At 43.4% G+C, this 17,783-nt stretch overlaps 2 protein-coding genes across 5 annotated transcripts in view; one reads left to right on the top strand and one right to left on the bottom strand.

Moving 5' to 3' along the window:
- LOC139376123 (A-type potassium channel modulatory protein DPP6-like) overlaps positions 1–9,475 on the top strand; it is a 117,189-nt gene extending 107,714 nt beyond the window's left edge. For all 3 annotated transcript variants that reach the window (XM_071118333.1, XM_071118331.1, XM_071118330.1), the window contains exons 17-26: positions 1,024–1,071; positions 1,253–1,351; positions 3,228–3,297; positions 3,494–3,688; positions 4,618–4,672; positions 5,607–5,706; positions 5,843–5,901; positions 5,992–6,064; positions 6,263–6,336; positions 6,449–9,475. In XM_071118333.1, the coding sequence (XP_070974434.1) occupies positions 1,024–1,071; positions 1,253–1,351; positions 3,228–3,297; positions 3,494–3,688; positions 4,618–4,672; positions 5,607–5,706; positions 5,843–5,901; positions 5,992–6,064; positions 6,263–6,336; positions 6,449–6,598 (923 nt within the window). In that variant the 3' untranslated portion in view covers positions 6,599–9,475. The remainder of the gene's footprint in view (positions 1–1,023; positions 1,072–1,252; positions 1,352–3,227; positions 3,298–3,493; positions 3,689–4,617; positions 4,673–5,606; positions 5,707–5,842; positions 5,902–5,991; positions 6,065–6,262; positions 6,337–6,448) is intronic.
- A 196-nt stretch (positions 9,476–9,671) lies between these two features.
- The window catches only part of LOC139376122 (rho GTPase-activating protein 21-like), an 83,597-nt gene continuing 75,485 nt past the window's right edge, over positions 9,672–17,783 (bottom strand). Inside the window, exons 19-24 of one of the 2 annotated variants that reach the window (XM_071118328.1) lie at positions 16,724–16,797; positions 16,539–16,628; positions 16,265–16,429; positions 15,931–16,042; positions 13,284–13,315; positions 9,672–13,026 (exon numbers count right to left, since the gene is read on the bottom strand). In XM_071118328.1, coding sequence (XP_070974429.1) covers positions 11,407–13,026; positions 13,284–13,315; positions 15,931–16,042; positions 16,265–16,429; positions 16,539–16,628; positions 16,724–16,797 — 2,093 coding nt within the window. In that variant the 3' untranslated portion in view covers positions 9,672–11,406. The remainder of the gene's footprint in view (positions 13,027–13,283; positions 13,316–15,930; positions 16,043–16,264; positions 16,430–16,538; positions 16,629–16,723; positions 16,798–17,783) is intronic. The other variant, XM_071118329.1, reaches the window with a different exon arrangement.

The following is a 17,783-nucleotide window of genomic DNA, read 5'->3' as shown; positions in this document are numbered from 1 at the left end:
GTTGACTGTATCAGGGTTGACTGTATCAGGGTTGACTGTATCTGGGTTGACTGTCTGGGTTGACTGTATCAGGGTTGACTGTATCTGGGTTGACTGTATCTGGGTTGACTGTGTCTGGGTTGACTGTATCTGGGTTGACTGTATCTGGGTTGACTGTATCTGGGTTGACTGTATCTGGGTTGACTGTATCTGGGTTGACTGTATCAGGGTTGACTGTATCAGGGTTGACGATTTCATCTTAAATCAGCCATAAATCCCCTTGTGACAGGGGGAATGGAAGCTTGTTATGTGCATCAGGGAGTGGCAATTAAAGCTTCTTAAAAAACGAATTGTTCAAACATTTGTAGCCTGTCTATCTGTGCCTGACCCGCTCAGTTTTCTACCACAAAACACCACAAAATGGCCAAAAAGAGTAGAACCAGTTAACCGGCTTTTACACTATGATTAGACTATTAGATGTTTAATGTTTCTTTAAAAAAAACATATTTAAACGAGAGTTCAGTTCATGTAACAGGGTTGACCTTATAATGAGGAACATAATTAAAACTAATCACATTAAATAAATATGAATCTTCAGAAATTACTTTAAATGACAATGATGGTGACATCTTGGAGAAATATTGAGGTTAAGTGGGATAAAGTATTCTTAGAAGTAACAGAGGGTGCACAGGGGCTGCATTTTGGGCAGTTTAGCAAGTCTTTAATCATATCAATTTTTTTTATTATTTTAAAATTCTCCATGGGGTCTTTATTAAAGGACATTTCATTTAATTTAACACTCTTTCAAATGCAATATTGTGGCACAATATACCAAATGGACACAAAACGTACCTTCGTGGAATAAACCAGAGGCATTTTTGAATGAGCTCTGATTTGAAGTGAAATGCTACAGAAAAAAAGTGAGTGTTTTCTTTGCTTCTCCATTTGAGGCCATTCATCTGAACCTTAAAATGCTTCATCCTATAATAACCGACAACCTCCACCCCTTTCTCTCTCTCCCTCTCCACATATATCCCTATCCAGGCCCTGATGTACCTAGTGTTGCCATCTACAGTACCAAAGACATACAGAGTGAGTGTCATGAGGCCTGAACCTGGCCTGTACCATAAAGAGCACTGAAGCTGAGGGGCCTTTTATTCAGTATTTTATATCTCACATCATTCAATGGGAAATGTGTTAGATGCTTCATGAAGCTGCCACTCAGACAGTACTGTAAGTGAACAATAAGACTGTTTCTTCCATGTCACTGCAGAGGTCCTGGACCTGGAGACTAACGAGGGAGTGAATAACACGTACCACAGCATGCAGATGCCCAAAGTGGAGTACGAGACCATCACCATAGATGATTACAGTAGGTATCATGCCTTGCATGAATCTGCTGGTAGTGGTAGCTAACCAACTAGGTTCAATGTTAGCTAGCTAACATTAGGCTCTAACTAGCAAAGCAAACGGCTCTGAGATACGAATAATCTCAGCTAGCTAGCTAACAGTACACATTAGCTTGAAACGAAACCACTTTCTGTCAAAATTAGAAACGTGTAATATCTGAACATTTTGCTAGCTAGACTATCTTACCCGTATACATCATCATGATGGACATGTCTCCATGTCACGGATGCCATGCCATGGTTGCTCTTAGTTTTAAGGAGAGAGGTGTTTTCTCCATCTCTTTAGCTATCAACACTTATGCAGCTCCACTACACAATACATTTTTAAAAAGCTGCATTTAACAGGATTACCAACACATACTGACCAGCTCAAATAGACAGAAGCCTCTATATAGCAGACCAATCTGAACTCTTCTCTCGGCATGTCCAACACACTCATTATCTCAGCCAATCATGGTTAGTGGGAAGGTTTCTCACTTTTTCTGTGGCTTAACCAACTAGGTTCACAATTTTTTTTTAAATATATTTACAGATATTTAAGGCACATGAAAGTTCATTTCTGCCAAAAAATGCATTTTCAAAAAAAAGTTTCTGTTCAAATGGCTCTCCTGTGAAGTGGTGACCCGCGACATACGCCTAGTTTCCTGAAACGAGTCACATATATGTTTTGATATGTTTAACAGTTTTTTGGTTACTACATGATTCCATATGTGTTATTGCATAGTTGTGATGTCTTCACTATTATTCAACAATGTAGAAAATATTAAAAATAAAGAAAAACCCTTGAATGAGTAGGTGTGTCCAAACTTTTGATTGGTACTGTATAAAACACAGGATAATCACATTTTTGACTGCACTGGGCCTTTAAGAAGAACAGTATGCACAAATCATTCACTAAATACCCTACATCTCAACTAAAACTTGTAATAAATAATGTGGTAATTGAGCAAGTTGAGGTGACTAAACTGCTTGGAGTAACACTAGATTGTAAACTGTCATGGTCAAAACATATTGATACAACAGTAGCTAAGATCGGGAGAAGACTGTACATGATAAGGCGCTGCTCTACCTTATTGACAGCACTGTCAACAAGGCAGGTCCTACAGGCCCTAGTTTTGTCGCACCTGAACTACTGTTCTGTCGCGTGGTCAGGTGCCACCAAAAAGGACTTCGGAAAATTGCAATTGGTTCAGAAAAGGGCAGCACGGCTGGCCCTTGGAAGTACGCAGAGAGCTAATATTAATAATATGCATGTCAATCTCTCCTGGCTCAAAGTGGAGGAGAGATGAACTTAATCACTGCTTTTATTTATGAGAGGTGTTGACGTTGAATGCACCGAGCTGTCTGTTTGAACTACTGACACACACCTCGGACACCCATGCATACCCCACAAGACATGTCACAAGAGGTCTCTTCACAGTCTCTTCCCAGAACAGACTATGGAAGGCGCACAGTACTACATAGAGCCATGGCTACATGGAACTCTATTCCATATCAAGTAACTCATGTAAGCAGTAAAATTAGATTTAAAAAAACAGATTAAAAAAAACCTATGGAACAGCGGGGCTGTGAATCAACACAAACATAGGCACAGACACATGCATACACACACACACACACACAATAACATACGTACACATGGATTTTGTACTGTATATACAGTATGTGGTTGTGGTGGAGTAGGGGCCTGAGGGCACACAGTCTGTGAATGTATTGTAATGTTTTTTAAATTGTATAACTGCCTTCATTTTGCTGGACCCCAGGAAGAGTAGCTGCTGCCTTGGCAACAGCTAATGGGGATCCATAATACATTCAAATGCACAGTCTTGTTTCTTGCAGCTCTGACAATGCAGATCCTGAAGCCAGCTGGTTTCATAGACACAGCTCACTATCCCCTACTGCTACTAGTGTAAGTATGGCAATAACTACCCCCACACACGTTTTTCTAGATATAAACATACTATCTATGAATCACACCAACCCCAGTAGGGATTACATTAGGAATTATAGCACATTCCGTTTTGGCATTGGACTCATGACTTTGGACCCTGTCACAGAGAGCTATAATGGGGACATTGGTTCAGCCTGTCATCTGTTTCCCTCAGAGACGGAACACCTGGCGGACAGATGGTGACAGAGCAGTTCCGTGTGGACTGGGCCACGGTGCTGGTAAGCAGTTACAGCACCATTGTGATCCGCTTCGATGGCCACGGGTCCGGGTTCCAGGGCACCAAGCTCCTCCACCACATTAGGAGGAAACTGGGTGTGATCGAGGAGAGGGACCAGATGGAGGCACTCAGGTGAGAGACAGACACCTGGACAGTAGAATCTTCCTTGAGAGTTCAAATCAATGGTCCTACTTTATGATAATATACTAATACCATGTTACGTCTTACAGTATTTATACTGAACAAAAATATAAACGCAACATGTAAAGTGTTGGTCCCATGTTTCATGACCTGAAATAAAAGATCACAGAAATATCTATTCTCTCAAATTCTGTGCACAAATTTGTTTACATCCCTGTCGGTGAGCATTTCTCCTTTGCCAATAATCCAGCCACCTGACAGGTGAGGCATATCAAGATGCTCATTAAATAGCATGATCATTACACAAATGCACCTTGTGCTGGGGACAATAAAAGGCCATTCTCAAATGTGCCGTTTTGTCACACAACACAATACCATAGATGTCTCAAGTTGAGGGAGCGTGCAATTGGTATGCTGACATAAGGAATGTCCACCGGAGTTGTTGCCAGATAATTTAATGTTAATTTCTCTACCATAAGCCTCCAATGTCATTTTTGAGAATTTGGCAGTATGCCCAACTGGCCTCACAACCACAGACCACATGTAACCATGCCAGCCCAGGATCTCCACATCCGGCTTCTTCACCTGCGGAATTGTCTGAGGGGAGGGGGGTTATTTCTGTCTGTAATAAAATAGTATTTCTGTCTGTAATAAAGCACTTTTGTAGGGAAAAACGTATTCTGATTGGCTGGGCCTGGCTCCCCAAGTGGGTGGGCTGTAACTCAGTAAAACATATTAAATTGTTGCATGTTGCATTTATATTTTTGTTCAGTATATATGCAGGTACAGTTGAATTATAGTGGGAAAACATGATTATGATGTGTTTGTTTCAGGACGTTCGTTACTGTGTTGTTGGAAATGTAATACCTATTTTGACCTTCCAACCAAAGCATTGATTGTTTTTTTCTTCTTTATTCCAGACTGATATCCAAAGAAATGTACATCGACAAAAGTCGAATGGGAGTATATGGAAAGGTAAGGACAATCAATGCTTGAAGAAAACAAGCTTAGCTACTTATTTAAAAAAACGTAATTGGGTTCACTTTACTTCCCTTCTTGTCAATTCTTGTACTGTATTTGAGCTGAAGAAAGAGTAGCTCAGTTGGTAGAGCATGGTGCTTGTCACGCCAGGGTGGTGGGTTCGATTTGCATAAAAGCGTCTTACACATCTGGGACATCATGTCTCGCTCCATCCACCAACGCCACATTGCACCACAGACTGTCCAGGAGTTGGCGGATGCTTTAGTCCAGGTCTGGGAGGAGATCCCTCAGGAGACCATCTGCCACCTCATCAGGAGCATGCCCAGGCATTGTAGGGAGGTCATACAGGCACGTGGAGGCCACACACACTACTGAGCCTCATTTTGATCAGCCTGTAGTGTGGTTTTCCACTTTCATTTTGAGTGTGACTCCAAATCCAGACCTCCATGGGTTGATAAATGTGATTTCCATTGATAATTTTTGAGTGATTTTGTTGTCAGCACATTCAACTATGTAAAGAAAAAAGTATTTAATAAGAATATTTCATTCATTCAGATCTAGGATGTGTTATTTTAGTGTTCCCTTTATTTTTTTGAGCAGTGTATATTCAGAGTGGACGAGGGCTTTCACTCCATCTGGAAAATAGAGCAGAAGCTCACCCTCTCATATCTAGGGGGGGTACATGCCAAATGGCACTCTATTGTAGTGGCCTACTTTTAACCAGAAGTAATGCACTGAAAAAAGTTTTGTTTGGCACTCAGTCTTCCTTTGTCTATAGAAAGTTTGAGTGTGTATGCAGTTTGTACTTAAATTGGGAAGAAACTACCTTTGGAGTGGTGTATCTGGAGTCTCTAGCCTTGATATGTCATCAATGCATTTCTGTACTGTCGGTTCAGTAAACTTGATACTGTAACATATCTATCCATAGGTTTACGGAGGGTATTTGGCCACAATGCTTTTAAGTTCTGATGACTCCCTGCTTAAATGTGGAGCCGCCGTCTCACCCATCACAGATTTTGAGTTATACGGTATAACGTGATTATTTTCTTTAGCAACACAATTTCTTACTGCACAAATAATTTATCCCCACAAACTATAAATTGTTCTATGAACAGTGCCGTATAACATGATATTATGTGTGTGTGTTATTTCTTTATTCACCAGCTTCAGCATTTTCAGAGAGGTACCTTGGATCACCAAAGACAGACTCTCGAATATACTCGGTAAAGACAACAGTTCACACACTGTATTTACACTAGTCAGTCAATGTGTAAGATGCTATGTATTTCATGGTGGCATTCTCTTTCCTTCAGATGGCCAGTTTAGCACATCGGGCAGGTCGTCTCATGGACAGGAAGTACATGATTATCCATCCAACCGCTGATGGTACAGTCATTACTTTAAACACTATCAATACGTTAGCCTGGTCCCAGACCTGTTTTTGTTGCCTATCCAACTCCTATTTGGGCATCGCCTAAGTTACTGTCAAAGTAATTTTAACTGATTGAGCCTGATTGTTGTTGAAGTACTGTGACTGAATATAAACATCTTGCAAATCCTGTTACCTGCTCTCCCTCCCTACAGAGAAAGTCCATTTCCAGCACTCTGCAAAATTCATCAACCATTTAATCAACGAGAAGGCAAATTACTCTTTACAGGTAGGCTTGACAGTTTAGCTTTACGACATGTTTAGGACATCGCAATGAAGGCGTAATGAGCAGGGTGTCAAATATTGTGTTACCTACATTATTTTCTGTTTTTGTACTGTAGATCTACCCAGACGAGGGACACTTCCTGCATAGCGATGGCACTCGGCAACACCTGAGCCAATCACTGGTCAACTTCTTTGAGGAGTGTTTCCGACTGCCGGACTTACCGAGCGAGGAAGAGAAGGACAAGGAGGATGAGGGCGATGGTTAAACCAGCTGACACATGGTTAACGCTCTAGCCAGTTACTACAGCACAATATGCAACAAATCTTTCTCAGCTCATTCCCCCCACCCATAGCCTGTTTCCAGATCTGTTTGTGCCGTCTTGCCAACTCAGCTGGTCAGCTAATGATAATTTAGAGTTGGCATTGGTGAAACAGATCTAGGATCAGGCTAACCTACTCCATCCTCTGTATAATTTGGGCTTCTCTTTAGGGCACCGTACCTGCATGTACCAATAACCTCACACCTCACCCTTTTCCTCTTCTTCATCACTTCTGGTTGGCTGACAACTGGACTGGCCAGCAGACATCAAATTGTGCTGCTGTTTTTATCCTCTTAGATGTAATGGCAAAATGTAGATTTTCTCCTAAATAGAAATACTCAAAGGTAACTACTATTCATGTGTAATTACATCATTCTGACATGCAAAAACGTGGTATATTTGAAAAGATGACATCTGGGAATCAGAAGATAGGAGTTACATAGTTCAGAATACACAAGATCATTTTCATTTTTAAAGTAATAGTTCATTGACAAGCTATAAGTGAATTATTGATGCCAAGAGCTGGAAACACATGTGATGGCTTCCACAACATGTGAACAATATCAGGAAAAAAATGGGATTGATAGACCTAACAACTAGAAATGGCAGATGTTTTAGTAAGTGGTGTCAGGTGTGGTCACAGAACGTTTCCAAGTGTCCCTAAACCTCTCCAAAGCGGCATATGTTTGTAAATTAGATAATTCCAGTGCTATTACATATTTGGAATCCCTTAATGCAATTTGTTCAGTATAAAACACACTTTCTACCATATCAACCTCACTCAAACATTGTGATGGTGTTATTCAAGTGTCCTTTCAACCTCTCCAAAGTGTCTAAATGTGGTAATTGCACTGTTTTTGCACACTGCATGTGCCCAAAGGTTAATGTTCACTATAAAAACTAAATTTCTACAACACCAACCTCTCTCAAACATTTGCGGGGTGTCGGACATACAGGGGATATCCAATGTGTTTTCATCATATTTTTCATGCGCAAATATAGTGAGTGACTCGATGTTGCCATTAAGTCATATGTCATCAGATACATTTGGCAATAGGCTAGATTTGTTCCTACCAACCTAGAGATGAATGTCATACCCCCATTTAGCTATAGCTCAAACACAGACCCAATCGAAGTTTACCTTTGCTGTTTGGTGAACACGTTGTGTAAAATCAACGGGGGTGGTGATCAATAACTGTACGTCACATGCATACAAATAAGACATCCTCATGATATGTGGTATCCTGGTTTACGGTATGAATCAACGTATTCCATGTTGATTTCGTATATGCCTCACAAGGCTAACCGGAATGTAGGTAGCAGACATCTTGAAACGAGGTCATCGGCTCGGCCAGCCCTTATGTCCATATATGGCAGTAACTCACCAAAGCTTCTAAGGCACAGATCAACAGCAAAGATACTCCGCTTTCCGCAGACACCCTGCTTTTGCAAATAGGGGCTACCGTTCTCATACCAGACTGAACTGAAAAATGAAATAGGGTCCCCAAATAATGGGTACTTAACCTCTTAAATGTAAACACCGGAATCACGGAAACAATCAGAAACGTTCTGGTGGTTGGTGAATTATGTCATTTGACGATGGTACCAAAAACAGGTACCACCCCGGTCCTCCATCTTTACTGCATTGGAATTGATTAGCCATAACATTCGTAGGGAAACTTTTGTGCTAAAGACGTGTGTGGGGGAGAGGAGATGCAACCCACAGGCGGTGTTGACTCTGGTAAAAAAAAAAAAACTCTTAGCAGTGCTCTAAGTTATTTTTCTGGACCAAATAAACTGATCACTGAAGGAGACCAGTAAACCCACCTGTGAATATCAGATGCTGTAGTGAACCACCCCAACGGCATCCGTGTAGGGATGCAGCACAAAATATCCCATATTCTCTTCCCAAATATCATGGCCAATCAATTCCAATGCAGTAAAGATGGAGGGAACATACAGGAGCTACCCATTGTTGGTACCATCATTATAAATTACAATTCACCAACAACTTTCTGAGGATTGTATCCATGATACTGAAACAGCAGTAGCATTTATTTATCTTAATTGGGGTTTGTAATGTTCAGTATGGCTTTGAATTGATGTACGGTGGTTACATTTGAACATCCTTTCCAAATGAGGACACAATGATAGAGACTACATGTTTGTTAAAAACTATTTTGACCTCTTTTGGGATTATTACATTCAGTAGGGCATTTATTTTCATTTGGAATGGAGCTCTAGTGTTGTGTTAGTCACTGTGCCTTACTACTAGGGGTTAACCAAGGTATTCATGTCAGGGACTATAAACCCTTCAATGGAAACATAACTTTTCATTTTTCATGTAAGCAAGATTGGTCAAAGCCAGCCCCCAGTTGTCCTTCTGCCAACAACTGCAGGCACATGTGGAGCTCTATAGTTATATATAAACAAATATTGTACAACATGACACGTAATGACTTCAGTTGAATCGTTACAATCTGACCAGTCCGTATGTAGGAACATGTGATTTTATAACACCCATTATATATGTACTATAACACAGTAATATTGTGCTTGTTAAAATAGACACCTGAACATGTTCTGGCTGTTGTAACTACATCAAAGGTTCTTGAGGCACATTCAGTGTATCTTTTCTAATTTGGCAAGTTACAATGTTTGGTTATTTGTTAAACAGCTTGAATGTCCGTCGAGATGTCATTTCTGTTAGTATTGTCAGTGAAAGTTTCTAGTCAGCTGATGTACAAAATGTATAAATCTTACATTGTTGAAAAGTCCTGAACTATGTGTGTGCGACTTGTACATAAAGCATTTTCAAATTTATCCGAGTACATTTTGTTCTTGGTGGCTTTGCTTTGACACACTGCCCTCCAGTGGTCAAAAGGGGCACAACTAAAGGACATTAACTCCTACCAGATACAAGCAACATCAGTTAGGACACCATGCAAGAAACAGACCAATGCTCTTTAATAGGAACTAACTAGGGAGTGCAGGAGATTCTGAAACACCAGCCGTGCCCTTTTAGCCATTGATAAGATTTATTTCCAGTGTTTTAGGAGCCCGTGGCCCCTCCACTCAGAGAGTGAACAGGGTATATTGATATAAATGGTCCAGCAGTTCAATGAAGCCTCTTCAGATGCAGGGAGGGATCTCTCCCAAGATAACCACTAGACTTAACACCCACACATACCATCAGGCTCCAATCAGCAACATCTCACAATACTGTACTTTTTACCTTACAAAAAAATTCAATTTGATGGAAATGAAACAAAAAAAGCAGCTAAAACATGGCATTTATATACACATTTAAGTTACTCTTTTTTTTTACAGAAATATTTAAAATTCAAGTTGTGTTAAAATCCAAAATGCAAAAGAAAAGTATAAAACATGTTAAGACCAGAGTGGAATGCCTAAGGAATGGAAGCCCAGCGTTCTTCTCCGTGTAAGACAGAACCTGTAGAATGACAGTGTTAGTCAACGATAAAAATGGCATTCGTAGTAACATCTTTATGCATCTCAACAAAGACGATATTGCACCCTTTACAGTTCATTGAGGCACTTTCTATTGCGAAGAAACATGATTTCAGATTTGATTATTCAATTTCTTCTCTCTCTCGATAATTTTGCAGCAGTCTGATGTCAGTAACTGACTGAAGCATGAAAACCACAAGCATATCAACAAATACACAGCATATTGCAATAGAGGGAAGTAGTTGTTGACTGCTCCTTTTCTATCACTTAAAAGGGTGGAATAAAAAGTAATTCTCGTATTTTCATGACGTCGTTAGTCCAGTGTCTTCTTGTCACAATGCACCTTGAGGCCACTTGACGGCGGCAATAGAGCACATATCGCAGTTCAAAACACAGGCTACCCCAAAAATAAAAGCTCCCTTCAAGTAGAGAGAGCGAGATGGAGAGCGAGAGAGAGAGAGAGAGAGAGAGAGGGAGAGAGAGAGAGAGAGAGGGGAGAGAGAGAGCGAGAGAGAGAGCGAGAGAGAGGGGAGAGAGAGAGCGAGAGAGAGCGAGAGAGAAAGAGAGAGCGAGAGAGAGAGAGAGGGGAGAGAGAGAGCGAGAGAGAGAGAGAGAGAGAGAGAGAGAGAGGGGAGAGAGAGAGCGAGGAAGGGGGGATATGTACAATTTCAAATGAGAACACAAGCAACTAAAGCTTCAGTCAGTATTACAGCAAGCACGTTGTACATTCTTCATTTGGTTACTGAAGGACTCACTTTTAACCAACAGACCCTCTTACAACAAACACAGCTCCACTGCAATACTTTTACAAACGTTCCCTGTACCTCCTAATCATCCTACTAGTCAGTTACTGTATCTTAAAGCCACTTAGCTAACCTTTTCACAATCTTTAACGCCAGCCATGTTTAAACTTCCTTACACCAATCAACCTTCACTCATCAGTTCATCCATGAGCAAGAGGCCCTCGAGTCACTACCTTCAGCAAAACAGGAATTTATGTTAAGAGTGACGATTTCTCTACCCCAACGCCCATCCCAAACTCTTTCATTTGTCATGAAAATGGAGAAAATATACCTACATCAACTGAATGTTTTGTTCCATGCCGGGCCGGGCTGTGTTGAGTAACAAACCACCCCTGTGAAGTAAACATTCTAAGAGTACAAACATACACACCACCAAACAGACTCTTTGTACACACACACTCAGAAGTCACTTCACAGTACCTGAACATGCTCACCGGTCAATTACAAAATAGATCAAACACAGACAGACGACACCCCCTCTCACAGGTACTGGTAGAAGCGAGAGTGGACCACCTGGGCACCAGAGAGTTTGTGTGGGTGTGCAGTGGCCGACAGGCTCAGGCTTTTATTCTGGGGGCCTGCGTCTCCGTTCAGTAGCTCAGCTGGAGCCGGGCGTGGTGAGAGGGACGACGACGGGGCCTCCTGGGCCTGGTTGGGGTCGGGGCTGCGGAAGAGGAGCGGCGCACCCTGGTGTTCAGTGAAGTCCAGGCTGACCTCGGGGTTGGAGGTGCGGTGGCGCTCGCGGGCAATCCACTCCCGGATGGAGAAGTCCTGGGAAGAACACTTTGGCTTCAGCCGGTCCACGGCCGACAGCTCCGCCCGCGAGCCCCCGCCCATCCCGCCCTCCTGCCAGTTCCCCATCACAGACAGTTCAGCAAAGTCCCTCTGGCCTCCCATGGTGTGTCTGCGTCTGATGTTCTTCTTCTTTTCCCTGCGTCCCTCTGGAGAGCGGCTCCGCTGGGTACCCACCCCGAACATGTCGTCTACGGACGTCAGCAGGCGGAACTTCAGCCGGTCTGTAATTTTAAGACGCCACGCAGGCTCAGCCCCCACCTCCAACTCGCTGCGGGAGGAGGAGCTAAGGCTGTCAGAGGAACGCACCTTAACTGCCCCCGGAACACAAGACAGCCTAGTGGAGTCCTTGTCGCTCCGCCCTCCGTCCAATGAGGACTCGCTGTCAGTCTTCTGCCGCGCTGCTGACTTCTTCCTGGAGAGAGTGTCACATTCAATGAGTCTGTGGGAGGGGAGGGGCCTGGGGGCATCCGACACATCTGATTGGCAGATCTTCTCCACCGGCCCTGCATCCTTCCCACCCCCAACAAACACTGATAGGTCACTCTCACTATCCGTCTCCATGGGCCGGCCCTCACTAATCAGCTCACTACGCTCATCATCAGCGTCGTCTCCTCCCCTGCTCTCGGCCACCGAGCAAACCTCTGGACTGAGCGTGCTCAGATCGGCCCCTGTCAGGAAGGTCATGGAGGAGGTGGTGGAGTAGTCTGAGGTGATGGAGCTGACCTCTGCCCCTAGGCCGCTGGCCCCAGTCTCTGGCCCCAAGCCCCCCGTCCTGCCATGTCTCACCCTGGGACCTGTGACAGATGCCTGGGAGCTGGTGCTGTCCATGGTGCCCAGGTCTGAGACCTCGTCGTAGTTGGAGGGAGGGTCCGACAGGGAAGACTGGTGTGCTACCTGGCTGCGGTAGCCAAGTCTGGGGGACCGGGACGGTGAGGCATAGGGGGAGCAGGTGGAGGATGTACGGAAGCTGGGGGTATGTTTGGGAGAGGGCTGAGACATGAGGCTGTCTGAACGGGACTCTTTCCCGTTGGTTTGGAACCTGTCCCCAGGCTGTACCCCTCTCTCGCTGACGTCCTCGACATCCCTCTCCTCCTCTTTTGTCTGGCTCTCTGGGGACCAGGCGGGGTGGAGGGCCTGGTGGCTCGGCTCTGGCTCCTCCTCCTTATCAAACACGGCATCCAGGTCGTCATCAGAGCTGCTGGGCTGAGTCTTGTCCTTGGGCTTTTTACGCTTGCGGCTGACAAAGAAAGAAGAGAGCAGCATCTCCCTGCTACACTGGTCCTTCCCAGACCCCCACAAGCCCTGCTGGGACAGAGTACCAGGACGTCGTATTACATTAAAACACATCATTGTTCTTAAATGAGGAATTTCGCCAAGTCTGCTCTGAAACGGCATGGTCAATTGCTAATCACTCCGGATAAGACCATCTGCTAAATGTCTAAAATGTAAACGGTAGAACATTCCAGTGAGCAGGACAAGGCCTTTTAGATCTCTTTACTTAGTGAAGGTAATTAACATCAAATAGGAAGCAAGATAGAGCCAGACACCCCAGTGCCACATACCTTTGGTTTGGAGGAGTCACTACACGTTGAATCTGTGAGAGAGGAGAGGGGCATTAGTAACATCCTTTAAGACACATATAACCTGAACAACAAGTATCAAGGGAGAGCGACTGTAGGGAGATCACAGGGTAGAGAGAAGAGACAGAAACCTGCACCATGAGGGGGCAGTAGATTCAACAGACAGTGGAGATATTTGTAGCCCACAGAGATGGACGAAGGAAACGCTGAAGAAAGACTCCGCCCATGAGTGGAAGAAGAGGAGGCCAGTAATGGAGGGATGAGAGGAAGAAGATGAAACCCGGCAGTGCGCATTAGGACAGGAAGCAGCTCATGCTCATAACAGGATGTACCCAATGGGACGACATCAACACATCACGGACCACAGGTTACGTCAGTCACAGTACATAGACAGCCAATAGCAACAGGGCATTCTATCCCAACTGAGAGGTATCAATCACAGAGGAAGGGATGACAAGTCTTCACAACCAGAGTTAAGGGGACAGAGCAGTGTTAAGTCAGTAGTTCCACCCATGCAAGTTAGCCACAGAATGGACAGGTTGTGCAATATGTCCAGAGCTCGGTTTTACAATCCCTGTAGCACTCTCGAACATGTTAGTCTAAGTCAACTGCATATGACTGATGACCATAAACACTACAAAACAAGGACTGTACAAAAACCTTATCAAAGAAAATGTAAAAGAAACCATTTCCTACCGCATCAATACTACCACTATCAAGTCACAATAGTGTGGAGGGTATGACTTAAGTGTGTGCGCTTAATTTCGAGTTGTGCGTGTCCAAGTTGGGGTCAATTTCATTTAAATTCTTGTCAGCTGAATTGGACATGGAATATCTCCACATAGGAAATGTTATTTACCTGAATCAACTGGAATTTAGGTGGAATTGACTCAAACTGGTGCGTATATCAGTGTGCTACGCAAGGCTTTTGATGGGGGAGGTGGGTATTTGATAGATGTGGATGGTTGAGGCATTGGGGTAGAAGTATGTAGCCGTGAAAGACAAGGAGGTCGCTAGGTGGCAGTGTTTGGCTGTAGTTGGTGTTTCTGATGCTGAAAGAACAGTGGTTCATTGATAAGACTGGGGGTGAATCTCAGAAGTCTTTGCTAGATTTTTTTTGCGTCCTCGCCCACAAAACGACAGAGGGAAGAAAGGAGAGATCTCCTCAAACCGTGTCCTCCAATGCTGTCCTTGCTTCCATCTGACGTTTTGAGGAGACGGGGGGAATGCGTACAAGAAAATATGTTAGAGATTCACCCTATGGTGTCTATCTCAAACGTGACAGGAGGGCAGAAAGAGGCTGAAGGGACTAATGCCATCAGAGCCACTTTGTTATCAGCACCTCACTGCTATCTATCTAACCACCCTAGTCTGTGTATATGGTGAGTGTGTGGGTCTAACGAGGTGCTGATCTCTCCTAGATGTCATTTTAGTGTGTTTGACAACAGCCAGCTCAGCCCAACACCACTACAACACTACAACCCCCCGCACCCCCACTCAGACGCCATGACAGTAATGCCACATGAGCGGGCGGTTGTGAAACCGTGGTTTGACCGTACCATGCTACTTGTCCTCGCGATCAGCTTTAGAGACAAGAGACAGCAGAAAGGCTTTCAGTAGAAAGTACAGCAGGCACTGCTCTGTATGTAACCTTCAGGTTATTAGGTATTTAGATTTTTGGGGGAAATATGAAAAACGTGCACACCGACAGGAAATGACAAAACATCGACTTCTCTTTCTTTCCGTTTTTCTTTTTTTTCTCTCCTCTCCTTCATGTTTCACCCCCAATTTAACAGAGCTGAGGGTTTCTGCAGACTAGGCAGCTACACTGGTGACAACACTCATCGTCCTTCTTCCTACAGTCCCAGCTGTCCACCACTGACATTACAGAGTCCACCAGTGACATCAGCGAGTGATAGACGCCGCCCACTTGGCCTGTGTCAGATTGGGTCAATGTGTGAGTGCTGGACAGGGACAAGGGAGAAAAAAACACACTACACACAAACCAAGGGTAGGGGTCAGAAGGGTTAACACTTCCACTTTGTTGTTTTGTTTTTTTGTTGTTTTTGGGGGGAAAGAACATGCCGGGTTTATGTGGGAGGAGGGGGGGAAGAAAATAACTGAAAGAAAACGAGTCGTCATCTCAAGATAAGGAGGAAAGCACGGGGAGGAAAACAACGAGCAACGAAAAAAAGGAAACATAAGAAAGCATAAGATGGAACTGGGAAAGAAATATAAAAATAAGAATAATGACATAACGAAACAGACCTTTATCCAAAACAAAAGGCTTAACAGCATTTGCCAACTATTTTTTTTTTTTGCAATTCCCAAGTGGGTAACCCAGTCCTTCCATCAAAAATGACTAAAATAGCTTGCCTTTACAAAAGCATGACACTTTTCAGTAGACTTGCTTAACTTTAGCATTTGATCATCTGATGGAAGGCAAACAAGAAGCCTCTTACTTTAGGACTAACAAACACATTCATCTCTAAACATACACACATTTCCTGAAGCTCATTAGTATACTTCGTTTTACACTTTAGTAAATCTGGTACATGTAGTCAAACTAACAGGAGTGCTGTATTACATCCTCTCCAGGTGTGGTATCAATGAGCTTCAGCTGAGTTACCTGAGACTTCCCCAGGCGAGGCGGTGGTTGTGGTCCGGCCGATGTTGGACAGCAGGTGGTCGATGTTGGGCACGGGCTGAGACTGCACTGTACTCTCTTGTTCCACTGAGGTCTAGAGGAGAGAGAGAGATTCAACGAAGGAGATGAATGGAGATCGTGTTGAAGTAGAGGAGGAAAGAGGGATGGAGAGAGAACCTCAAACAACACTTCAGGCAACCTGCAAGACCAACAAACATCAACTACATCACACAACGAACATTTAACATTCTGTACCATTACCAGCTGAGAGTAAGGAGATTTATGTTTAGAAGTGAGAGAGCGAGCTGCTACGTACAACAGGGTCATCGTCCCCCTCAGTGAAAAACCAGTCGTACTGCTGAATGAGGTTCTCTACTATCTTGCACTGGTCTGGCATGTGGTTGACCATGTTGGTCATGTTGTCCTCCGAGGTTCTGACCAGGGTTGGACCAAAAACGATGGCCAAGTTACGAGGCTCCATCTGGGGGGAGAGATGAGCAAAAGAGGCTTCCAGTCCAGTCCATATACACTATGCCGCTACATTAAAAGGCTCCATTTCTATATACTTTTAAACCCTCAAGCGGACATACCTTATTTTTCTCACAGTTTTCAGAGACCAACTTGAGGTGTCCAGAGAGAAATTTGAGGGTTTCATAGTGATGATCAGGCAATTCAAGAATCTGTGAAGAGGACCAACTTTCAATGCTAGAATGCAACAATTCAAACATTCAAATTCAATTCAAATGCTACAGATCGAGCATGAGCTGTAACTTACCAGCCTCTTGAGTTCTTTTAACCTCTCCACTGAGTCTTCTGTTCGATTGGCTTCGATAAAATCTGCATATTTTTCTGGAAAAGGAATATAAGAATCACTTAGTATCTCTAGTGACCAAGACCGAACATGGAGCAATAAGGCATACTATAAATAAATACGTGATTTATTAACCTGTTGAACCTATGGGGGCGCTGTGTCATCATTGGATAAAAAGACGTGCCCGTTTTAAGCGCAATATTTTGTCACGAAAAGATGCTCGACTATGCATGGAATTGACAGCCTTGGAAAGACAACTCTGACGTCTCCAAAACTGCAAAGATATTATCTGTGCGTGCCCAGAACTAATGCAACAGGCGAAACCAAGATGAAGTTTCATACAGGAAATGCCCCGGATTCTGAAGGCGCTGTGTTCCAATGTCTCCTTATATGGCTGTGAATGCGCCAGGAATGAGCCTGCGCTTTCTGTCTATTCCCCGAGGTGTCTGCAGCATTGTGACGTGTTTGTAGGCATATCATTGGAAGATTGACCATAAGAGACTACATTTACCTGGTGTCCCGCCCGGTGTCCTGTGTGCGTAATCTGTAGGTCCATGCGCGTTCCATTTCTTCAGAATTGAAAGTAAACTGCCACGATGGATTTTATCGTCGATAGATATGTGAAAAACACCTTGAGGATTGATTCTAAACATCGTTTGCCATGTTTCTGTCGATATTATGGAGTTAATTTGGAAAAAAGTTAGCGTTTTAATGATTTTGTATTTTTTTTTCCTTACCCAAACGTGATGAACAAAACGGAGCGATTAGTCGACACAAATAATATTTTTTGTAAAAACGGAACATTTGCTATCTAACAGTCTCCTCATTGAAAACATCTGAAGTTCTTCAAAGGTAAATGATTTTATTTGAATGCTTTTATGGTTTTTGTGGAAAATGTTGCATGCTAAATGCTAGGCTTAATGCAATGCTAGGCTATCAATACTCTTACACAAATGCTTGTTTAGCTATGGTTCAAAAGCATATTTTGAAAATCTGAGATGACAGTGTTGTTAACAAAAGGCTA

This window comes from Oncorhynchus clarkii, chromosome 20, assembly GCF_045791955.1.
Source record: "Oncorhynchus clarkii lewisi isolate Uvic-CL-2024 chromosome 20, UVic_Ocla_1.0, whole genome shotgun sequence".
In the NCBI taxonomy this organism is placed as follows: domain Eukaryota; kingdom Metazoa; phylum Chordata; class Actinopteri; order Salmoniformes; family Salmonidae; genus Oncorhynchus; species Oncorhynchus clarkii.
The sequence above is the reverse complement of the archived record's forward strand: the minus strand, read 5'-3'. Positions and strand labels throughout refer to the sequence as shown.